Source organism: Phascolarctos cinereus, unplaced genomic scaffold, assembly GCF_003287225.1.
Source record: "Phascolarctos cinereus isolate Bilbo 61053 unplaced genomic scaffold, phaCin_HiC Scaffold_726;HRSCAF=1367, whole genome shotgun sequence".
NCBI lineage: Eukaryota > Metazoa > Chordata > Mammalia > Diprotodontia > Phascolarctidae > Phascolarctos > Phascolarctos cinereus.
Genome location: NW_027556098.1, coordinates 45626510 through 45652965, shown reverse-complemented (window position 1 = coordinate 45652965; position 26456 = coordinate 45626510). Strand labels below are relative to the sequence as shown.

The 26456-nt window shown below is 36.1% G+C and overlaps 1 protein-coding gene across 1 annotated transcript in view; it reads left to right on the top strand.

Annotated features, from left to right (window-relative positions):
* SIM2 (SIM bHLH transcription factor 2) overlaps nt 1–26456 on the top strand; it is a 75106-nt gene that overhangs the window by 13619 nt on the left and 35031 nt on the right. Inside the window, exons 2-5 of the mRNA XM_020996068.2 lie at nt 5579–5661; nt 11203–11292; nt 18185–18293; nt 25772–25857. Coding sequence (XP_020851727.1) covers nt 5579–5661; nt 11203–11292; nt 18185–18293; nt 25772–25857 — 368 coding nt within the window. The remainder of the gene's footprint in view (nt 1–5578; nt 5662–11202; nt 11293–18184; nt 18294–25771; nt 25858–26456) is intronic.

Genomic DNA, 26456 nt, shown 5'->3' with positions numbered 1-26456 from the left:
TGCATGTGGGACATATATCTATACATAGAAATATATGTGTGTCTTGTATATACAGCATACGTCTATATATACAACACGTGTGTATATATGTGCAACACATGTATATCTGTGTATATACACACAGGTATGTATATTTATGTATATATCTGTGTATCTAATGTGTGTATATATCTACTTGTGTGTATGCAGCATATATCTATATACACAACAGATATCTATAGATATGCAACATACATGTCTCTGTGTGTAAATATGCAACATATATAGATATGCAATATCTATATATGCTGTATATATAATATCTATCTATGCGGGAGAGAGCAAGCAATGAATTTAGAATCAGAGGATCCCAGTTCAATTCACATGTCTGCTCTTTATTGTTATTGTGACCTTAAGCACTCTTAGGCTGAGGTTTTCTCATCTATAACTTGAAGGGGTTGGACTAGATGACGTCAGCCATAAATCAATGATCTTTTCATCCAATATGTAGTGTCCTGCTCTCCCCTGTCTCCAACACCAGGGTTAGTGCCCAGTGGAATTATATCTAGGACACAGACCCATGTGAAAAGGAAAGGATTCACTAGAAGATAAAAACCAATGTAAATTCCAATCAGTTCTCTTTGGAAAGACATTGGAGAGCACAGGGAAATACAAATAATTTATGCTCGAAAATAAGCCCACTTTCATCTGAAGTATCATGACAATTGGAACAAAGGTGTGGGTTAAGCTTTTTTTTTCTTTTTGCCTAAATTGTTCATATAATTATCTTCATTTTCCATTTCACTTGCAATGTTTAGAAACCACTCTTACAAAGAACTTGGGCTCTGGTGCTAAATGTAATAGGAATTCTGATGATGTTAGATTTTACTGAAAGTAACCTGTAGTCACTAATTTGTAGGAGAGGTGTACACATTTTACAGAAAAGAATTCAGTGATAGTTTTCATCCAAGGGTGATTGGCTGCCTCAGTCTTGGTTTAATGAAGTCTTCTAGGAACCATTAAGGAAAGTCTTCAGAATTCATGGAAGGATGTTATTAAAATTTTTTAAAAAGATAATTAATAATGTACAACAGAACATATACAAGAGAATACAAGAGAAGAAACCTCAAAACAAAGTGATTCCACTTTCTCTCCTTTCCATTTTTTGACATTTGTATTACAATACTATATTCTTAAAAGAGAATTCTCATCCACATTAGCAACCCAGAGTCCATCTATTTGTTATAGGCATTACAACGCCCAGTTGTTTAATACATCTTTCCCAGAAACTGCAAATCTTAAGGTTTAATAGAGGATAGGGAAAAAAGAGAAGGGATGAGAGGAGGGAAGTTTGTTTTTAACCAAATTTACCAGGCTTCATATTTCATTTTTCATACCATATTCTCTAAGTTGCTAGTTGACTCTAGAGAAATCCTGGAGTATTAAAGTTCTAGCTTTTTCCATTTTTCTGTCAAATAAAGTTCATGCCAGCTGGCCTCCAGCCCACAGGGGTGCTACAATAATTAATGACCTTCTAATTGCAGGTGGAGGAATAAAGCATCAAGAGACAGGCCAACAAGAGGTACTAGTACTAAATGATTGGTAGTATAGCTCTAATTATGACGAGCAATAATTAGGAAGGAGATAACATTTCCTCGGGCTATCCATTCAGCTGCCAGCCCTATATGGCAAGCAAGAAGGAGGCATAATCAAAAGGTCTTCAGCAATGAATGCAGATAAACTATTAGAGACCTCTGATTTTTTAAAAATCCTACTGAACACTGACCAATTGCCCTGCTAGGATTACAGAGAGGGAGAAAGGGGGATTGGTAGCTCCCTAATTTCTAAACTTCAGGAATATCATTTCTGGAGATACCATATATTAATGTCTATTAGCCCCAATATGGCAACATTAGAAAGAAGTAGAAGGAAGTATCATCTTAATTGAAGAGTTGCTAAATTCCAAAATGCGGGAGACCTCCTATAATCCTCTTCTGGTTTTCTGACTACTGAATCAGCTGCCATGTTCAGATGCTGAAGTCTGGGAAAGGTTTTCAGACAGTCCCTTTATTTGGTCCAACCCATCAACAAGAAAACCAGCTTACAGACAAGAGAGCAGCTCCAAGATGCTTCGGGCCAGACTGCTGGAAAGTTATCCCTGATTCTTCCTGGCTACATCCAGAAAAGATGCTTTCAAACAGGAGTCTGGTGTCCCCCTACAAAAGCCCCTCATCCAAATTGAGGAAATAGCCCAGATCATTCAAACCAACATTTCATTTCACTGAACAACAAAATTTTAAAAAGCAAAATCCCACATTAGTTTGAATTTAACCTAAAATAAGCCAAACCAAATTATGTTGTTTTTTTTTAATCTGGATAAGTGCCTAAATATTCCTATTTGCTGAATAGCATCCAGATTTTTTTTTCATTTCAACCCCTGGCAAGTTTGCCTCTTACTTACTCAAGGCAATGGGGCCTCTTCAAAACTTTCCCCTAATCCTCTGAGTTATTAAATTCAGGATGCCTGAAAGACACTCTCCTCTCCAGGAAAAGAAAATAGTCTAGTAATTGTATAGAGAATTTAGTAGAAACTTAGCACAGTGCCTGGCACATAGTGGGCACTTCATAAAATTTTATTGATCAATTGGTTGAATTTTGAGGAAGGCTGGGAGCTTGGGGTGAAGCAATAAAAAGAGGCAATGCCACTCGCCAGTATTTTTTAGACAGGCCCAAACTCCACCTGATCTAGTGCCTGTCCCTACTCCCTGAACCCTCAGCTGTTTTCCAACTTTGAAATAACTCCATAAAAGAAGTTGATTTTTTTTTAAATTGGAAGACATCTACACAACCACTCTGGAGCACAGTAGGGTAGAAGCAGCTAGGTGGTGCAGTTGATAGAGCACCAGGTTTGGAGCCAGGAAGATCTGAGTTCAAATTTGACCTCAGACACATACTAGCTGTATGACCCCGGGCAAGTCACTAAACCCCCCAGGTTGTCTCAGTTCCTTATCTGTAAAAATGAGCTGGAGAAGGAAATGGCAAACCACTCCAGTATCTTTGTCAAGAAAATCCCCTGGACTATGAGGTCACATAGAATCAGACACAACTTAACTGCAACATGCTCTTAGAGAGAATAGTTTTATCTTTTTTTTTTTTTGAGGCAGCTAGGTGGTTCCAGCGGATAGAGCGCTGGGCCTGGAGTCAGGTAGACCTAAGTTCAACTCTAGCTTCAGACACTTGCTAGCTGTGTGATCCTGGGCAAGTCATTTAACCTTTGCCTTAATCCACTGGAGAAGGAAATAGCTAACCACTTCAGTTTCTTTGCCAAGAAAACTCCATGGACAGTATTGGCACACTGTGGTCCACAGGGTCACTGAACGCACCAAGGGAAGGGAAGCAAGTTGGATCTGCAGTAATAGCTTAGGGTAGAGATCCAGAGAAAATGCAGTTGAGGAGGCATTTATGTAGCACCCACAAGCTCATTCCTCTCCCCAACCAAGACCTGAAAAGCCTTTCAATTTGGGTTCTTTCAGCCCAATTGGTGTGCCTAAATTCTCAACATAGGTTCTGCTTGAAATGACTCTCCTATCTTTTTCTGGAAGAAGGGGTATGGATGGGTGGCAATGTACCATTTCTGGAAATAGAGTCAAGTAGGCTTGGGAGCAAGCTATAATTTGAGACAAGGGTTTGAGGAATGAGCTCTTTCTTCCTTGATAGATAACCAAAATGCCAGAAGAAACCATCCAGTTCACAAACTTTTCTTTTGCTGCGACTTCACTCTGGCCAGATACTGGACTGCTACAAAGACCTATCTTGCCTCATTCTTGTTTGATACCTGCGATTTGTCCATGCTCAGTTGAGGAAAATGGAAGACACATCCTTAGTCAGGTCCCTTATTTCAGATCCCTGCCCTTAGCCTCCCCATCTCATTTGCATGGAGTTTGCAACTTCATCCTGTTTTCAAGAGCTGATATTTGAAACTCTTTGGCTTCTCTCTTGGGGCAGTTCAAAGAAAAACCTAAAGTTCTTTACAAGGCCGCTGGTACTTGGCAATTGGGGAAAGAGAAAAGGTAGCTACGCAGGATTAGTATAAGGCAAAAATGCATTTTTTTTCCTTTGGTGAGCTTTTTGCAAGAGAGGGGGCCTTTGGAGATCCAAGAGGGAAGAATAGAGTTTTGCTTCTAGCAAATTAGATTAATGGGAGTGGTTAAGGTGGTCCTATACTAGCCAGATACTAGCCAGAGATATTAGCTGATTGATGAGTTCTCTATACCTCCCCTTTCTCTTCCTCTCTTTTCCTGACTTCATCTGTCAGTCCTCTCTTCCTTCCTTCCCATCTCTTCCTCACCCTTCTCCCTCTCCCTCCCCCTTTTTTCTGTCTCCCTTTCTCCCCACCCCATCTCTCTCTCCTCCCTTTTCTTCCCTTCCCTCTATCTCCACTCCCTTCACCCACAAACCCAGTCAAGTTTTCTAGTTTTGTGGCTCAAGATTCTCTGATGGTTCCCCATGTTTTGGTTGTATTCTTTGAAAACTCCTTTTTTTATTTCCAAGTTCTCCACCCACTTCTGCCATCCATCCTCATCCCCTACTGCCACAAACTTGGCTAGTGCAGAAAGTGACTATTGTCTTTGACCGAGGGATGAACTGTTGGGGCAGACGAACCCGCGGAGGAGGTACCAAAAGCATAGTCATTAGTACTGGTCCTAGTAGTAGTAAGAGGGAGGCGTGTGAGAGTTATGTTGACCGCTGTGGCCGCGAAATCCTTTGCCCCCAAGCAGTGAGTTTCTGGCAAAGAAATCAATAGCAGTGGGCAATCGTTTCCTCTGAAATGGAAAACTGCAATATAAAGTTGGCACTGTGTCCGAGAGGACAGGGTTCCCGTTGATGGCTGGGGGTGGGATTTAGAAGGGAATTTAAACTGGAAAGAAAAGTCCACTTTTAATTCCTGGGAAATGCTTTCCGGAAGGAGTGCTGCGCTCTTGCTGCCTAGGATTTTTCTTTCTTTGAAGAAATCAAAGTCCCAAGCAGAAAAACTGAGACAGTGGGCAAGAGGGAAGTGAACTCTTTTAGGAAATATTTAATGTCAAACACACACACACACACACACACACACACACACACACACACACACACACACACACACACCCTTCCCATAAAACTACAGCTTCAGATCTGTGAAAAAGCCTGCGAAAGATCCATGGTCTGCTTTCCCTGGCTCTGATAACGGTGGTCAGAGCTAGGGAGCGGAGGAAGAACAGAGATGTAGCAAGAGACTCACTATTCCATCATCACCACCCCAAATTAAAGGCAATAGAATATACTTTAATTCTTTTTTCTTTTTAGCCTTTCCTAGGGGTGGGAGCTGGGGCCCTAGGAAGACGACCACCCAACTGGTGTGGGAAGCAGCCTCTGGAGGCCAGCTGTCTCCACTCAAATTGTTTCATTTTCAGATTTAGAAACCCAGGGTGGCTCTGTTTGTGGCTCAGGGACTCACTTCCTGTGCTTCAATATAAAGACTGCAAGAATTTTGGCAACGTCCGTGTATAGTCTTGGGCTTCTTCACGATCTGAATTTTGTTATTCCTTTCCCTGATTTTCAGGTTTGGGAGACGCCTGGGGACAACCGAGTCAGACTGGATCACTGGACAATGTGGCTAAAGAACTGGGATCTCACTTGCTGCAGGTAGAGCTCGCTTGCACCTGGCATGAGAGGTGCTGTTTGGGTGAAGGGTGTGAATGTTAGTTATCAATGTGAGTATTGGTCTCCACCCAATGTGTTTGCCTGTCTTTGAGGATTTCAAATCCAGCATCTTCCAGCAACAGTTCTCTGCCTCAAAGAGAGAGCCTCAGGGGGCAAGCTGCTTTGTAAGGCCATCAGCTTCCATCTACTTCGGGAAGCAGTTGACCTGCCATTTTATGTTATTTTTATTCTGAACTTAACAAAATAAAAATACAAAAGTGAAATTAATAAATAAGAGGAATATTTCTATATACAAAGTGGGTGATTGCAAGGAAACCACAAATCTGTATTTCTTACCATTAGCTTTTTAGTATATGACAAATTCAACCTGTTATTTTCAGTGCGGTGTCAGTGTTTCCCACTGACCTTCCTTCTGTTCTTTGCAGTTTTAAAATGCTTCAATGACCTTCCTTTCTTACTTTTCTTTTTTTATTTTGTTAACCCTATCGCTATTCCCCCTCCACCCTCCCAAATTCCCCTCAAAAACAAAAGGAAAGAAAAACAACATTTTTGTTTCAAATATGCAATGTCAAATCCCAACATTGTCCATGAAATGAAAATGTTATGTGATATTCTGCACCATGAATTCTTTACCTCTCTGTCAGGAAGGTGGGTAGTGTGTTTATTTCATTATCAGACATCTGTAATCTTGCTTGGACTCTCATTGATGAGAGTCCTTAAGTTTTTCTTAGTTGTTTTGTTTTTATTTACAATTTTATATACAAATTTACAATTTGTTAGTATTATAAAAATTGCTCTCCAGGTTCTGCTCATTTCACTCTTCATCAATTGTTACAAGTCTTACCAGGTTGGTCTTGAAACTAGCCCTTCAGAAATGAATAAACATTTTTCGAAAGAATCAATAACTACATGAAGAAATACTCTAAATCACTAATAATTAGAGAAATGCACATCAAAATAACTTTCAGATTCTGCCTCACCCTTACCAGACTGGGAAAGATGATGAAAGATAGCAAGTGTTGGAGGGACACTTATGCTCTATTGTTGGAACCGTGAATTGGTCCAGTCATTCTGGAAAGCAATTTGAAACTAAGCCCCCAAATTTACTAAACTGAGCATACCTTTTAATCCAGTGATATCACTGCTAGGTCTATACCTCCAAAGAGATAAAATAAAAGAGGACAAGAAAACAAAAAAAAATTCATAGCAGCTCTTTTCGTAGCAACCTAAAACAGCAAACTAAGGGGGTAGTTTCCTATAGGTGAATGTCTAAACAAATCTTGGTCTATGACTATAATGGCATATATAATAAAATAGACAGTTTCACTGAAAACTAGAAAGACCTCTATAAAATGATGCATAGTGGAGTGATCAGAGAAAGGAGAATAATTTAGCCCATTACAATATTATGGAGAAAAGCAACTTTGAAAGACTTTTTGACAAAGAGGTGATGGACTTAAAAATACAGAATGAGACATACCTTTTTGGACAGGTGGGAGGTTTTTTTGTTGTAATTGGACTATGCATATATGTTATAATGGTTTTACTTTTCATTTCTAATTATTCAAATGAGGGTGCAATGAGAGAGAGATAATAAATACTTTAAAAAGCTCTTTAATAATTTCTGTGATTTCATCAATATAGGGAACTCCCAGGTGAGGAAAGCACCTCTACCAATGCAGGGGTACATCTTTTCCATAACTTACAGTCTTATCCTAAAACACTGAGAGGTTAAATAACTTGCCCAGGGTCATATAGCCACTCCGTCAAAACCAGATCTTGGCTCCAAGGTCAGTTCTTTGTCTACTATGCCACCATTATCTTGCTATGAAATAATATTCCATTACATTCATGTCCCACAATTTGTTCAACTATTCTCTCATTGATGGGTACCTTCTTAGAGCTCTGCTACTACAAAAAAAGCATGTGTGTATGTATGTATGTGCACACATGTGCTTTTTAAAATAATGTGTATGTACACATGTATGTTTTATGTGTGTGCATGTGTATATAAGTATACATACATATCTATACATGTGTGTGTGTGCATGTAAATATATATCAGTCAATAAATATTTATTGTCTACCAAGTGCCAGGTATGTACTAAGTACCAGGTATGCAAATACAAAAAAGAAAATCAGTTCCTGCCCTCAAGGAGTTTACAATCTATACACAAAAGGAAACTGAAAAGGGGAGGAAATATATGTCCATGAATATGTATGTATATGTATACCTATATACATATGGGTCCTTTTCCTCTTTGCTTGATCTCTTTGAGGTACTGGCCTAGTTGAGTATAGTTCCAAATTGCTTCCCAGAATGTTTTGACCAGCCATTTTAGTGAAGGGCTTGCAGCAATGTCATACAAAGGGGCTAGTGGCACTTTAAGTTGGCAGGGACTTCCTCTGTGAGGGTCAGACCAAGTACACTTGTACTTGTGCTTGTACTAAGCCCAGTACACTTAAAACCCCACACACTGCCTTCCAAGGCAGAAACATTTACGATATTAGAATAAATCATTAGTTATGTTCCACAATTAGGTACTGAAGTTTGAAAGCATACGGTGAGTATGCATGTGTAGGAGAGGGAGCAGCAAGGGAGAGGCATGGAGCTACAGTAGTAATAACCGCAAGAACTGATGTTTCTACAACTCTGAACTTTACATCATCTCATATATGCCTTGCAACAGCCCTTGAAGTGAAGTACTGCAAGCACTTTCATTTTACGAAAGAAAAACAGGCTCAGGGAGGATTCAGTAAAGGATTCATGATTCTTTATGACCTTGGAATTTTAGAGTTAGTGATTATCTATTAAACCCAATCATTAGACAGATTAAGAAAGCAGATTCAGATTAATAATGTAACAATTCACATTTCTTTAGGCCTTTAAGTGTTTGAAAGTGCTTTCTTCACTTAGTGGTGAGTTATATAGTACAAGAATTATTCACCCCCTTTTTCAGAGGCTGTTCTGAAAGGTTAATGTGCTCAAGGTCACAGAGATAACAAATCTAAGATTCAATCCCAGGGTTTATTTGTTTTGTTTTAATGAAGATATCTGACAGAGCCAATCTGTTGGGATAATTTTTTGTTTGACTTTAGCCTTAGAGACTTGTAGCCTTCCTGCAGAACACCTCACTTGCAGTTCAGTTCTTCTTTGGAATCTTCTCTGGCTCCAGGAGTTAAGGGATAACCAACCATGCTACCCTATGCTATGTTATGTTTGGCTCTAAAACCTGTAATTTTCCCCAAATTAAGTGACATTGATCTAAGAGATCCAATTAATTTGTGAAGAATGGTGAGTGGGACATTTTTTCTTCTCCCAAGACAAGGAGAAAATTTTAAAACATTGGCATTTTCATACATGTGGATGTCTCAATATTTAAAAAGATTTTCTTATAATGTTATGAACAGCTTGATTTAGATGTCTCTGAACCCGTAATTTGTATATTCTATTTTAAAATGTTTTCAAAAGACTAGTTTATATTTTGCTTTTACATGCTGTTCTATACTTTGAAGTATGTCCACACATGCATGTACACATACACATATATACATATTAACTATTGAAAGTGAAATAGTAGCTACCAAATCTCAGGAAACTTGGAATAAGAGCAAATTAGGTTTCCTTATATCTTATTAAACATAAGACACAAAAACATAGAATAAGAACCCAAATGCCAGTGTTTGATGGGATAGTTTTGACTTCAGGTGCTCAGGCAGACAGGCAACAATCCTGACCCTTGAAAAAGCAGATCCTAAAAAGTTTTTTTGCACTTGGTACCCTTGTTTTATTTGTTTTCAATTTGTGTAAGAGGAAGGGATAATTTCATGGAAAGATTCGAAACTCATAGTATTTATTGCATTAAGTAAATATGTATTTAGGCAGGACTAGGTAATGGTTATCTTGGAGCCATTCCACATCTCCTCCCTTCCACACGACTCATTATTAGCTCACTTTAAAATACATACACTGTATTTTCAACATTTTTATTCTTGTGCATATTATAAATGTCACTAACAAGGGCAAAATGCTATGAATTTTAATGAAAACTTAATAAGTAAACAGTTGCACTCAGTTAAAGATAAAATGATTATGGTGAAAATGGAATAATTGTACAATCAGTGAATTATATAATTCTGAGATTTGTAAGCATACAAACCAACACCAGTCTTTAAAATTTATATTTGATTATTACTACAAGCTTTGAGAATTTGAATAACAATCATTTTTGTTTCTATCTACAAAATAATCTACGTACTATTTTCTCACTGAATTTTTCTCAAAGCAATTATTTTAAAATTATGCAAAGAAATCCATCAACATTTTTCTTACTTTATTTTAAAATTATTTCAATATTTTGGAATGCCAAGGTTCATCTTAGAAGGTATTTATGATGGAAGTGTTAATGTCAACTCTATAATAGGCTAATTGACAAAGTATTTCAAGCCAAACTGTATTTGAGAGAACAGAATATAATTATTCCTTTCAAATGTCAATACTGCTACTAATTTTTTATTAATATTCCAAAATAGAGGTAAAAGCCAAACCACAATATGGTTTCAATTACATATTGTAAAAGTAGAATTTGTAGGTCACAAATTGATTTGGAATTTTTTTTTAATTAAAGGGTAGAATGTACCACTCTTAAAGAAAAACATTTATTCTTTTAATTTTGGTTCAGAAGTATGAAATGCAAATGGACAAATAAAGACAATTATATATTCTTTGTACTTAAGAAATTATTTCTCTTTTCAAAATGTCATTTCCCCCATTCTTCACATATGTAATTGTATTTTTATTTCTCTGTGATAAACTTCAATAATTTTTCATGAAATGGTTTTTGGGAAGGAAGTGATAACTGTCTAATCTTTGATTTTTGAAATATCATTTGTTTAGTCTTTTCCAGAAATAGTCATTTTTCACTCCCAATTTTGCATTTATTACTTTTTACATTTCAACCTTCAATAATTATTCAGCAGACATCACATTAAAAAAATCATCTTCATTATTTAAGAGAATTTTTTAAAAAATAATTTCATTATTTAATTTTTGAAAAAACCTTTTTTTTTTGAAGAATGGGTAACAAATAGCCATCAAGCACTATTTAGGGAATGCTTGAAAATTAAATGTATGCCAAAGTGGTACAAATTATCTCTACCAATTATGACATAAAATTGTCTTTATGATCCTAGATTTCCCTTATGACATTTCTCAGGGTTTGTGGTAGATGATTTTTTAAAAAATCAATAGAAGCAGCAAAGCTATTACTTCTGTGCAAAGTGCATTAGTATGCACTAATATTAAGCACAAATTCAGTGAGTGCAGATTCAAGAATGTTTTAAAATCATTTTTTCAGAAAGTATACCACTCAAGAGGAAGGATCATAACAATTTCATATGATGGTATGTTCAACACCAACAAATGTTCTGGTTTACATTTAAGAAATATATGTAACTGATTATATAAACTTTAAGTACCTAAGTTGCTGTTAGATTTTTACCCTGAATCTTTCTCTTTTACAGACGTTGGATGGATTTGTTTTTGTGGTAGCATCTGATGGCAAAATAATGTATATATCTGAAACAGCCTCTGTACATCTAGGCTTATCTCAGGTAGGAGTAATTCCATGTTCATCTAAAAATTAAATTTATCGTCTCTATGAATTTTGACAATATTCCCTAACACATAAATCGGTAAGTGTAACTTTCCGCTCTTTTTCTATGAACAATCTCCTTATTTACTTTTGTACAATTATTTTGTATGGGGGTGGGTGAGATACTATATACCCTTTCTTCTATTATATTTTATTTTCTTTTTCCTTTGAGGTTAATACCAGCATATCCTTGCAAAACTCAATCATGTATTGAAATTCAGTATGAAACTTTAACTGACTGCTTATATGGTAATGCTATACACCTCTGGAAAAAAAAATTACAAAGGGGAGATTTTGAGTCCTTACTTTCTGGATTGCATGCAATACTGTGAGTTGCCATGAAAGAGAGAAAAGTTTGAAGTGGAACATGAGTCTTATGGTAAATGTGCTTTTGAGAGAGAAATAAAAAAAAATGGAGGGGTAGATTTATGAGTGTTCACATGGAATTTAGGATAATTTTTCCCGTGTTTTTTCCCCTAGTTCAGTGGTCTTTTCAGTGAAGCATTTTATGTGCTTGTGATAGAAAGTCGTAAAATTCAGTTTACTACTGTTTTGCCCAGCAAGAAGTGAACTAGCTTCAGAATATTTAGAAATATTGTCTTTCTTGGGAAAGTGTAACTACATGGAAAATGAAGTCTCTTACTGCTAAGCAATAGTTTAACATATTCTAGGGTCAATGTCCAGTTCAATTTGTGACTTACCCTTCTGTCTGGAGATTATAGCTTACTCTGGCCAGGAGGATCCAACCAGTCCCTTGCTTTTCATAATACTATGATTTAACTGTCATGAATAATCATCATGAAAATCATGTGTTTTTCATAACATGAGGAAGGAAAGTTACTCAAAATGATAAGTAGTTGCAAAATTTTAAAAGCAGTATGCCTTGTGAAGCAATGGCAAGAAACGAAAAAGAAAATTAGGTTGCTAAAATAAACCTAAGAAGCTAGAAGACCTACCAACATTGTATCAATTTATAAATGCAGTTAAACCAAAATAAAAGATGTCAATTAATGTGACTTGAATTTCCTAATTGGAAAAGTACCAACTTGAAAAAAACCCTTGACATAGTTGTTCATATCTAGTTGTTCATATTCCTTTTCCTCCTATGTCAATATACTTCAAAAATTGCTATTTAAAAATTTTCAACTTATTTGTACGTGTATCCTTTTTTGTATAAATGTGTTTGTGGATGTGCATTCTACTTATAAAGCACTTTGAAATGTGGAAATTGTTTTAAGTTTCTGTTTCCTTTCCAAAATGGTGCTTTCCTCATTGTTGCTGCTTCACTTTGATGCTAATATTTCTAACTTCGGTATAATATAACACTTTGGTATAATACCCCAGAATATTACTTTTTAAATAGGAAAAGGTTATGATCTCTGTAAGCACCAAAGTGTGACTTTTTGAATTTATACTGGGCCCTAGTTTTAATTATTCAGCACTTTCTACTTCACCTAAGACAGAGAATACTTCTTTAGGAGTTTTCTCTTTCAATCCCAGTGGAAGGTCTCTTGGTCACTTAGGATTTCTTTATTTCTATTTCTATTTCTGTTTCTATTTCTATTTCTATTTCTATTTCTATTTCTTTCTTTCTTTCTTTCTTTCTTTCTCTCTTTCTTCCTTCCTTCCTTCATTCCTTTCTTCCTGCCTTAATTCCATTCTTTCTCTTCCTTTCTTTCCCTCCTTTCTTCTTCCTTCCTTCTTTCCTTTCTTTCATTCACTCATTCAATCTGTATTTATTTAATACCCTCTAGGTGCATAAAATATATTGCTTTCTATATACACCATCTACACAGTACCAAGATTACTAATCAGTTGAGTCAATTCACAACAAATGTCTTTTTGTCAGGGGAAAAAAATCAGACCAGTTAAATGACCAGTCAATTCAGTGTTTATGACCAATCCAATACCATAAATGTCTCTAGAAATAATTTATCATTATTGTGCTGAATATATTTTCAGTCAACTTTAGAAAAAACATGTACACTTCCACAAATATATTCATACACAGAAATGTATGTCTGTTTTTGTTTCATGTATGACTGATGTGAGTAGAATAAAATACACTATTTCCATGGATCTATGATCTATGCAGTTAATCAGTAAACTATTTCCTTGGAATATGGAGAAAATATGAAAGTGTATGTCACGACTGACAAAAACAAGAACTCTTGTGATACTGTATACAAGTTACAAAACAAGTATCTGGTTAAATTAATTCAGTTCTTAAATATTCAATTTTTAAAACATTTTCCCTTGTGTAGACAAAGCAACTAATGAATTGACTGATTTTTTTCTTTTCAAATGGATTGTCTGACTATCTGTATTTAGCTGTAAAATACTTTAAGATAGGTATGAACTCTTTGTTATTATTTTTAGAGTCTAGCATAATGGTTTCTCTAGATGACCCATAACAAATATTTCTTTAAAACTAACTCTTATTTATAGTAACTCATCCTAAGGAAATCTAGCCAATATTCAAAATGTGAATTTCATTTCCACATTTTTTTTCTTAAATGGGAAAAATGTCATTGACTAGAAAGTCAAATGGATAATAATACCCGCTTCCCTCTGTCTCTCTCTTCTCAGTCTGTCTGTTTCTGTTTCTCTCTCTCTCTCTCTCTCTCTCTCTCTCTCTCTCTCTCTCTCTCTCTCTCACACACACACACACACACACACACACACACACACACACACTTTGGACATTCTCATGCTCTCAAGCTTGATATCACTTCTTTATTTTTTTCTTAAACATTTTCACATATTAGAACATTTGGTCAATATCTGAAGCTCCGTTTGCTTTCTATTTACAAATATCCCTGCTTGATGATTAAAAAAAATCTCCTTTAATCAAACTCTTCAATTTCTTCAAAATTTTCTATCTATGTGTCCTTCCACAGTAGAAGCAGTAGGCTTTGTCTTCAATGACCCCTAGTTAGACTATTTTGGTTGAATTGTCATGCTAATCAAACATCTAGTTACCTAGCTATGTGGTAAGGGAGGGAAAAAAATCAGTGAAGTTGGTTCTATGTATTTTGAGACCAGTTGTTTTACTGATTGGAGAAGCAACACCACTTAAAGTCAACATAACAATCCTGCATGAATTAAATCACTGTCCTATACTCTATATAAATATTCATCAAATACTATCCACTATCAGAGGGAAAATGTTTGTGAAAGAAAAAAGAGTATTTTGATAAGCTAATTTATTGAAAAGGACCTTTGAGTGATAATTATTACTCTATAACATTATATTATATTATATGTTATCACTATATTATATATTATAACTTTAAAAATACTTTTTCATAGTTTGTAGTTTTTTTGAAAATAGTCTTGAAATATGATTTTAAAAAAAGGTTATATACTACTTGATCAAAAAATTAAGGCAGTTATTGGCCAGGAAAAAGAGAAGGCTCTCCAAATTTTTCAGATAAAAATTATCTTGAAGAGGTAGACACAGTTTCTTTTTACCAAAAATTGAAGTCCTTTTTAAAAAGACATTTCTTATGACCTTGGGAAAGAGCAATTTACTCCATATGGCTAAGATTGCTTTTGTATTTAAATTAGTAAACAAAAATAATCCCATTGTCAAACTTTGATACCAAAAACCTACAGTGAGCTATCCAGAATGGCAGGTCCCTTTAGCATAAGTTCTGTGCACACAACTCAAGCTTCTGAACTGGAAAAGCCAGGTGTAGTTTATTTTTTCCTTCAGGGGGTAAATGGGCACCAGGAATGTTTTACAGTATAAATTTAGATTTCGTTTCACGGTCATTTTGCTAATGTAATTAAGTTACATTTGAAGGAAAAAAGAAACCATGTATCTATTCCATGTTGAGGAATATATTCTATATTCTTTGTGCATCTTTCCCCCAGCAATTTTTAAAGGGTCTTTATAATTTACATTTTCTCACAGAATTGTATTCAGTAAAACACCTTTTCAAACTGATATAGATCTTTAATTGTATTACTTATATTATATGTATATAAAAAGGTTTTATGTGTTTATGATAATTTTATGACACATGAAGACTGATATTTAAAATCATTAGAATAAGCACAACTGTTTTTTTAAACCATTGGCTAGATGGAACCATAGCCAAATACTTTCACTTTCAATGGTACGTTAGGGAAAATAAAGTTTTATTTTTATTTGTACATTGGACTTAAGATCTGTAAACTAAACCATATAATTTATAAATGTTTAGTTTTCAAAATTACCCAAAGCAAAACAATCTGTGCTTTAAGTGTACCAGATTGATTTCTCCTTCCCAAACATGACCCAGAATATATTAACTAAGTTCCAAATTTACAATTTTCTTCATAAGAAGAAAAGCTATTCGATTAACTATTTTTAAAAGCTCTTAGTAGGAAAGTAATTCATCTTGTGTTTATGGATATCAAAATGTTACAAATAGGTCTTTTTTATGGAAACAATAATTTTTTGTTATGAGTCACATTTCTTTCAAAAATTAAAAACATAGCTATATTAAATTAACTAACATAAAAATACAGCCATGTATTCAGAATATAACAATACAAAGTATATTTTTGTACATGAGAAAATTATGGCTAGTAAAAAGTTATAAACATTTTAATAAATCTGTTTTCTTTTTTAAGTGAAGAATTTTAAATTCTAAATTTAAAAAAATTTAAATAAGTTTTATTGATTTTTTTACAGCACCGTGATTGATCTTTATAACTTCCTTATATTCACTTTGAGTTTTTTTGTATGTTTGTTCTTTCTATGGATTATTTTAAAGAAAACTATCTTTATTCATTCATATTATTACTCTTTCTTAATCTAATGTCTCCCATTCAAGTCCATTAAGCTTAAATAATAATGATTATGATTATTCCTCTCCTTAAGGGGGAAAATGTTCTGATTTGGCCAAATGTCTATTAAAATATACATTATTAAGTTAAATAGTTAATATAAATTTGTTGTATTTCATTTAGAAGGAAAAAATAGGCCTAGGCTCTTAATGTGGGTAAATGTTGGTACATCAGTGGAAAAACAGGTTAAGGATATGGGGGATGGGGTAGGTCCTCGTAAGGGTTATATTTCTGTAATCCAATTCTTTCTGTTGCTCTGTTTGCATAGTATTAAGAAGAAACATTCCACAAACTATCAGAAAATAGAATTGTAAAAGCCATGCTATGAACGAGGTTATTTTGCAGGCTAGACAACTAAATATATTTGAGAATAACAATGCAATTCTTACATTTTATCAAGTGGATAAATTGGCTAAAGGAGTGCAATAGGTAAAGTTAATTCACCTTTCCCCTGCCTTTCTGGTCTCTGTTACCCAGGATTTGAATGCTCTGGTGAAGAAATGAGTAACCCTGTTGTCACTGTATAAATTATTTTCACTGCCCTGTTCATTTCACTTCATCAATTCATAAAGGTGTTCTGAGTTTCCTCTGAAACTATTTCATCATTTCTCATGGCACAGTAATATTCCATTACATTCGTATACCAGAATTTGTTTAGCCATTCCTCAATAGGAGGATACCCCTTTAGCTTCTAATTTTTGGCTAATACAAAAAAGCTGCTGTTAATATTTTTGTACATTAAGATTCTTTTCCTCTTTCTTTGATTTCTTTGGGGTATAGACCTTGTAGTGGTATAGCCAGGTCAAAGGGCATAAGCAGTGTGGTAACTTTTTAAGTATAGGTCCAAATTACTTTCCAGAATATCTGGACCAATTCACAGCTTCATCAACAGTGTATCCCTCCCATTTATCATTTTCCTCATTTATCATCTTTGCCAGACGGGTGTAAAATTGCTACAACTTACAGCTTCATTGGCCAAAAATTAAGCTATGTTGGACTTCAGTTCTGTCCTGTCGATTAAGAGTTACTGTAAGGAACACAGTGCAGTGTAACCTTGCCCAGGCAGTAACTTCTTGTTTTGATGAAGTTTCTAGTGTAGGTTATATCTGCACATTCAGCACAGCTGGAAATAGCTAATGGCCAATTATTGGAAAACAACGTTAGCAAACAGACTATTCTGGCATTTGGCAGAGAAAATGATTACAAGATTTTATGGTGGCTATAAAGCCATTCTTAGAATGGACTCAAAACAGAAAGGACCTGCAAATGTCCAGGTACACTCCAATCAGTTCAGAACAATGGAATTAACACTGTTGTTATTTGATTGGACAGAACAGTGACACACTTCTGGCAACATAAGATAAAAGAGGCTTGGGTGTGCCTATGGGCCATGGTTCAGTGCAAAAGAAAGAAAAATTCCTTAGAGAAGCAGAAGTCTGCATTAAATCCTTCTGAATGAGTCCTGGTCTTAGTTCTACATGCTTATTCAGTTCCTTAATTGGCATTCAGATGAATTGGTAGTTTGTACATTGGATGTTCATTATGGAACTTCCCTAATGTTTTCTTAAGTTCCCAATGAAAAAATGTGTATTTTCATCTTTTTCTGAGAGCTTGATGATTGAGATGTCTAGGACAATGCTAAACCTTAGATTTTAGGGCTCTCATCAGAAAGAAAAAGTGATTATAGAGTCCACAGAAAACATTTGTATTTATGGACAAGTTAGAAGAATTGCATTCATTTTTGTACATCCCCTTTCTCCATACTAAGAATTTTCTTACCTCTGGGCTTAACTCAGAAATCCCCATCAAACCTATCGTGTGTAAGTATGCACTAATGCCTGAGGAAAACACTATCATGTGGTAAAAGCTGTCTGTGACTAGAGACTCCTCTTAAATCCTGTAGGTAATGTGGTTTATGAATCTATGAAAATTACACAAACCATCTCCATTGAAGAGATTTTTATAATGTAAAAAGACCATGTGCACACTCTGATGCTTTACTTCTGTGACAGGTGGAACTCACTGGCAATAGTATTTATGAGTACATCCATCCTTCTGATCATGATGAGATGACAGCTGTTCTTGCCGCTCACCAGCCTCTTCATCATCATCTCTTACAAGGTATTATCTCAAAGGACTCTCAAAGGGGGAAAGAAACCAAAATGAAAGCAAGCCAAGATAAGTATACTTCTAATATTAGCTGTCAGCTTTTCTTCCTCTCCTGCTTGCAAAGAGATAGCATACACCAGCTCAATAAAAACAATCAGGTCAAAGACCGTCTCTGACCAATCAGTCAACAAGTATTTATTAAGCACCTTTAGATGCCCGACCCTGTACTAGGTACTATTTATAAAATGTAAAAGCAAATCTTTTCTCTCAAAGAGCTACATTATACTAAGGGGACATAACATGTCCGAACAGCCAGAAATGCAAGATCATCTCCCAGTGTTCTGGGGAATACATAGGCGTATAAATACAAGACTAGGGACTCAGTCCTAATTCCAAAGATCTTGAAAAGATCAGGGTCCATTCTGGTCAAATATAATTATTCATTATGCCTAATTAGATACATTCCAGGGACAAAGGTAGATTTTTTTTAAATCAGTGTGTCAGTTCAACAATGTACTTAATCACTGTTCACTGACTCAGTCTCTCGCTATCAGGATCTCTAAGTGAAACATAATGCTAAAAGAAAGAGCTTCATGAATCTATCAGAGGAAGTTAAATAGAAGTTAGAAAAGGTGTCTTCTGGCTCTGTTGTTTCCTCTTGACAGGACTGGGTTAGGTGATGACTGTGGCAGTCATATAAAATCTACTAGAGATCAACTAAAATCTCTTCTTCTACAAGAAGCCTTTCTCAGAATTCTAGTGGCCTTCCTCTTAATTATTTCCTATTTTTCCTATACATAGCTTACTTGTACATATTTGTTTGCTTGTTGTCTTTCCCATTAGGTTGTGAGCACCTCAGGACTGTCATTTGCCCCCCCCCTTTTTTTTATCCCTAGAGCTAAGTACAATGCCTGGCATTGTAGGTGCTTAATTTATTGATTGTTGATTAGGAAGGAATCTAAAATGCTACAAACACAATGCAGATCTTTGGTTTGGAGGAGAAGAGAATAAGAAATGAGTTAAATTGGTGATTTTTAAAAATCCTGTGTTCTCACAGGATTTGCCTGCTTACATAGGAATTCAAGAAATAATTGTTAGACAGTACTAGGATTGATCAATCAACAAACATTTATTAAGCACCAAACACTGGGGAAACAAAAATAAAGAGAAAAATAGTCCTTCCATTTGAGGACTTTACTTTCCAATGGGGGATACAACATATATGTATATAGGCAAAGAAAAAACAGACAAAACAGACCCAAGAAAGGAACTTGAAGCTGGTGGGGACTAGGAAAGGCCTCCTGCAGAAGATGATTCCTGAGCCAAGTTTTGGAGGAAACCAGGAGCTCGAACAGGGTGAGGTGAGAAAGGAAACCATTGCAGGCATGGAGGATAGCTGGTGAAAAGTCAGGTGAATAAGGAATGGAGCATTTTGGGGAAACAATAAGTTGAACAGTATAGCTGAATGCAAGAGTGAGTAGAGAGGATAAACATATAAAAAGATTTGAGAGATAGAAGGAACCTAGTTTTGGAAAGCTTTAAATGGCAGAGGGTTTGTATTTGATCCTATAGGTAATAGGGAGTTAATGGAGTTTACTGAAAGAGGGAGAGAGAGAGAGAGAGAGAGAGAGAGAGAGATACAGACAGACAGACAGAGACAGAGAGAGAGAGTTGGGGGAGGGGGTATGTGATATGATCCAACCCATCCTTAAGGAAAATCACTGGTGGCTGTGTAGAGAATGGATAGGATGTTACCAAGAATGTGTATATGTGTATATTTATACATAGACTTTATGGAACAGAACAGACAGCTGCCTTGAGAGGGTTTAGCTGTATCTTTGCCTTGATGTAGGTGAATAGATGAGATAATATGAGAAGTGCCTTTCTAATCAATGGGTCTGTAATTCCCAAGTACTTAGAAATAAAACGTATCCATTAATATAAATTATGGTAATGAAGTGATGATATTTTCTTTAAAAATGAGGGATGGGATGGAGCATGGAACATGAATTTCATTCTTTCACTGTAGGTTTATTTAAAGTTGGATAAAGAGAACAGGCACCTCAGAAAAACCCAAGGTGTTGTGGTGTTTGTTTCCATATTGAAATTTTGCTATTTCCCCAGATAGTTCTCCCTTTAGCCTTCATATGGACTTAATGCTTTTAAAAGAATTTATTATTTTAAATTAAATTTTTTTTTAATCACCAAAAAACCCACCTCCTCCTTCTCTTCCCCCAATTGAGAATAAAAGGAAAACAAAATCCCTGTTGCAAATATCTATAGTCAAATGAAATAAATTTCCATATTAGTCATTTCTAAAAACAAATATATGTATATATATATACATATATACATACATACACACATTATATGTAAACATATATGTGTATATGTATGTATATGTGTAAGTATTACCTATTTACATAGGGTAAATTAAGGGAGGAATTAATCCTAAACCAAGGATGTACAAAAATATTTGTAGCTCTTTTTAAGGTGGCAAAGAATTGGAATCTGAGGGGGTACCCATCAATTGGGGAATGGCTAAACAAGCTATGGTATATAAATGTAATGGAATACTATTGTGCTGAAAGAAATGATGAAGAGGATGGTTCAGAGAAACTGGGAAGACATATATGAAATGATACAGAGTGAAGTAAGCAAAACCAGGAGAATAATTTATGTAATAAGAACAGTATTGTAAAGATGGCTTTGAAAGACCTAAGAACTCTAATCAGCCTAATAATTAACCATTATTTTAAAAGACTAATGACGAAACATGCCACCTACCTCCTGATAGAGAGCTGAAGGACTCAGTGTGTAAAATGAGACATATATACACACATATAAAAATATACATATACACATGTATGTATGTTTCATACTACTCTATGTATGTGTGTATACATATATGTATATATAAAGTATGTATGTATTATTAATATCCTAATGTAAGATAATTTTTCCTCACTTTCCTTTTCCTTTCCCCACCCTGGCATATTCCTCTTCTTCTCCCTTTCCATTCTTCTTTCAATATCATCATTCTATTGTTATAATAATAGGACCATTTTGAAGCATTCTGTCTAATTACTTCCTCTATGACCCTTTATGATGCAGGGTTTAGAGGGGACACATACATCACCTCTCCAAATTAGAATGTGAGCAATTTATCCTTATTTAGTCCTTTATCATTGCTCTTTTTTGATTACCTTTTTCTGTTTCTCTTAACTCTTGTGTTTTAACTTCTAAGTTCCTAAGGAGCTCTGGTCTTTTCATTAGGAATGCTTGAAAGTCCTTGTTTCATGTAAAAGTCCACTTCCCCCCTTGTATTATACTCAGTTCTTTTTGGCTAAGTTATCCTTGGCTTGTAAGCCTATATCCTTTACCTACTGGAATATTATATACCAGGCTCTCCATTTCTTTATGATGGTAGCTGATAAATTATGTGTGATTCTGACTGTGGCTCCCAAGTACCTGAATTATTTCTTTCTGATTGCTTGCAGTATTTTTTTTCTTTGACCTAGAAGCTCTGGATTTGGGCTATGATTTTTTCATTTTGAGATTTCTTTCAGGAAGTGACCAATGAAATCTATTTCCAATTTTCCTCTGGTTCTCAGATATATGGGCAGTTTCCTCTTAAGATTTCTTGAAATATAATGTCTAAGCTCTTTTTCGATCACATGCTTGCAGGTTTCAAGGTTTTCATGGCTTCGATCCAATGCTTCTTAAATTTTTGTTCTCAATCTGTTTTCTCATTTTTGCTATGAGATACTTTATATTTTCTTCTATTTTTTAAAGTCTTCTGACTTCATTTAAATACTTCTTTTTATTTTGTGGGGTTATTGGCTTCTACCTAGCCCAATATAATTTTTAGGTTTATTACTTGGGCAAGATTTTGTACCTCTTGTTCTAAGCTGTTGATTCCTTTTTCCAAGTCTCTCTTTGGTAGCTCTCATTTCTTTTCAATTTTTTAATTCCAGCACTCTGATTTCACTTATAAAAACATTTTTAAACTCCTGTTTCATCTCTCCTAGGAATTCTACTAGAATTTTTGCCTAAGCTGTGTTTGTCTTTGGGGTTTTGCTTGCGGATGCTTTGGTGGGTTTGTGTCTTGATATCCTTGTCATTGTGATCGCTTTTTGTGGTGAGATTCTTTTTTTCCCCCACTCATTCTCTCAATCTACTTCTGACTTTGAAATTTATGTTAAGATGAGGCTCTGCCCGTGAGTCTGAACTGGTCCTGTTGCCGTACTCTTGGAGTATCGAGTATTCTGTTATTCTGGGTTACTAGGGACAGCTCAGGGACAAGCTTTCAATGTTTTCAAAGTGGGGGACAGTCTGCTTGCTGCTTTCCTGGTCTGAGCTTTGCTAGCTCTGATCTGGGTTTGAGTGTGAGCAGCAGGAGGCCACTGTAGGACTCAGCCCCTATCAGCCACCTGGGAAGCTCTGCTGGTTCAGAGTTGCTGTTTGTCCTTCGTTCTCGAAGAGGACCAGTGACATCAGGAAGGTGATATCTTGACTTGCAAATGAATGGGATTTAAGTAAGGGAGGCTGTGCAAAGTCACCAGCTTCACTCTCTCCTCCAGAGCCATCTGGTCCAGTGGCAAGATATAGATCAGGAAGACTGGAGTTGGCCCCTGTTGGTTCAGAGTGACAGAAAGGTAGACACTTACACAACCAAAATCCCTTTTGTCTGGGATTCCTGCCCTGGTTATTCCTTTGCAGGCTTCAGATTGGGCTGGAAGTTGGAACTGAGACCTTGCTCTGCTCCTGGGATATGACCCACATCTGAACTTTCTCTTTGCTTGATACATCAGATAGGAGCCACTACAGCTTCTCACCCTGGACAGTCACCCCTAGGCTCAGGTCCCCTCCTCAGTTTGCCATGTATCTGTGACCCGGAACTGGGTGGTAGCTGCCAGAACTGCCAGTTATCATCTATTCCCACACCTTGCACAAGGTGGAGCCTTGGTATGGGTCTGGAACCTTCACTCTGGAGCACAGTGGAGGACTCTCCTTGAGTGCTCCTAGCCAGACCCTATCTCCACTGTCCACAGACCTGTCTTTTTATGCCTACTTGAATTGGAAAAATGACTCACTATGACTTTTTCTTGTATTTCTTCATCAAGATTAGGTCTGGTGTGTATTCTAGATTTGTTTGAAAGAGTTGATGGTGAGGGAAGGTGGGCTCACTGTACTTCTTCCTGCTACTCTGATACTACCCAAGAATTTTTTTTTTAAATAAACAAGTCTGATAAATATCAGCAGTTTTTTTTTCACACCTGATCTCCCAGAAGTAGCAAAAGCATATATAATTGTGTTATCACACTAATTTAAGATGTTTACTGAGATATTTTTAAACTTTTTAACTTTAGAGATAACACCATCCAGCATTTTCTCCCAGCTTTCCATTTGCAGGGTGGATTTTCTGAATCTAGACTTGTCCCCATTGTTTCACTGTGGTGATCAGGTATGCAAATAAGACACTTCACAAAACTCAATTAATTGCCGTGATGTTTTCTCTAGACATGGGCTTCACATACACTAGTGAATATCTGGAATTGATTCAAACAGGCATAGAAGTCTTTATGCCTCAAGTATCCCAAACCAAGTTCACAGCCTGTGGAATTCTGGGTAAAATATTAAAGTCTCAGTGATAATGTGGGCTTATGAAAGTAAGGTCCTTTAGATCTAGAAGACTTCAGTCTTCTCCAGAAGCCTAAAGACTTTGCTTTCAATACTTTTTGTTAAAATAAAATCAATTTATTGACTTCTACTGATGACTAATTTAAAGATTGGGGGTAACATTTACCTTACCCAGTGGAGGCATAATTTTGTATTTAAACCTCAGAGTAGATGCATCCATCCATTAGAGGATATGGCTTGAGGGGAGCTGTTTGTAAATACTCAGGAGGTAAAAGCTCTTTGGCCAACAGAGTGTGTATCAGAGCAATGGAGATGGGAATGGATAGTGATCCTTTAAGCAGTTAGAATGAAAAAAGCTGTCATTCCGATGTAATGGAGTACATTAGTTCTTGTTGCTATTTTGCATTGTGAGGCTAATTTTGAGACTGAGATCTTGAAATTCTGTTTCCTCAGTTAGCAGAAAACAGTGTGTAACTATGCAGGTGGAAAAGAGGAGCAGAAATTATGTCATTTACAAAGTACCCACTATTCTTAGGGAAATGAAATATTCCTGATGAAAGAAATTGTTGGAAGGATCACAGGACGATAAGACGATAATTCTATTATCTTGGAGCTTGGACCCTAGAGATCTTATTTCATTTTACAGATAAAGAAACTGAGGTCCAGAGAAGTTAAGTGACTTGCCCAAATGTAAGTGGCAGAGCTGAGATTTGAACCTAGGTTTTTGCCTAAAAATGTAGTGCTCTTTCCACTCCACCACACTGAATTACACCCATTATACCATATTACTTCGTTATTCACCTTTCATACTATTCATTGGAAGGTCAAATACTGAAACTTAAGCTTAAATACTCTGGCCACATAATGAGAAGATGGGACTTATTAGAAAAGACCTTGATGTTGGGAAAGATTGAAGACAAAAGGAGAAGGGGATGGCAGAGAATGAGCTGGATAGATAGTGTCATGGAAACAATGAACATGAACTTGGACAACCTTTGAGAGATAGTGGAAGACAGAAGGGCCTGGAGTACTTGAGGTCATGAAAAAGTTGGACATGACTAGAACAACATTCACTTTTCACAAAATTAACTAATGAAATTACTATGATGGCAGGCTTTTTGGCAAGGTTTGGAGCAGGTTTCTTCTTTATACCCTTTCTAGATGGGCAAAAATGATTAGTGCCCTATAAGCCACTGGGCAAATATTTGATCAACCTTTGGATAGATCCATGTATAACCCATGCTATTGTTACTTCTTATTTTCACGCATAAATTTTTTTTCTAAAAGAGATCTTTACCTTATTCCCAGGTTGGCATTCTTAAAATTCTTGTTCAGGGGTGGGAAACCTGCATCTTTGAGGCCGCATGTGGTCTTCTGGGTCCTTGGGTTCAGCCTTGTGACTGAGTCCAAGTTTTACAGAACAAATCCTTTTATTAAGGGCATTGTTCGGTAAAGTTTAGATTCAGTCAAAGGGCTGCACTTGAGGACCTAGAGGGCCACATGTGGCCTCAAGGCTGCAGGTTCCCCACCCCTGCTCTTGTTCATTCCTTCAGAATGTCCTTTTTCTTTTAATAGTATATGGAAACCAAAATGTGGTTGTTCTCATATACCCCTGCACACTCATATGTTATCCATTATACACTAAAGCTCTCTGTGTTTAGACGTTCTGTGTTTACAAGGCAGCTATCTCACAGTAAGCATGAAAGGAGAAAGAAGCAGTTTTTTTATTCTAATTTCTGAGAGTTCACTTTTAGCATCAAGCAAGTGACACAAATGCTAAAGAAAGAAACATTACTGGTAAATGTGCATGTTTTTCGAATTGAAATTGATTTATTTTCTGTTTTCAGAGTATGAAATAGAGAGGTCATTTTTCCTTCGGATGAAGTGTGTCTTAGCAAAGAGGAATGCGGGATTAACATGCAGTGGCTATAAGGTATGAGGATCCCTTTCTTGGTGAGTTCAAAGAGTAGGGTATTGGTTGTTTCATACTCAAGTTTTTTACCTTGCCTCACATTCAAGAAAATTTAGTACAAAGGGAAACTTGAAAACCCCCAGAAAGGTAATGACATCCTTTGAAGCCAGTGTTAGAATTGTTACCTGGGACTAGCATTATAAGAAACATCAGATGTAAAACTAGTTGGAATCCTTAAAAGAGTGGAAAGAATAGGATGGCATTAGGATTGGCACCTAAATGAAAGCCCAACTTTACACGTGAACCTTATCTTCATCAATCAATCAAACAATCAATCAGTACTTATTGAATATGGTAGAGCATGGTAGTTAGGGAATAAAAAACAGTCTCCACTCTTAGGAACTCCACGGAAGTCAAGGTCACAGTCCAATGTAGTTGGAACACTGGGTTCCTAGGACCTTTTTAATGAAATTTCCTCACTTATCTGTTACTTCCTTCAGGACAGTGTTCTTTATAGAGTGCAACACTGAAATATTGTGCTCAGGCCAATCTCTGGGCCTTTCATTTCTGAGACCTTTTCTCTCATTTTAAGGACTCTTCACCCCCAGTACCCATTGCTC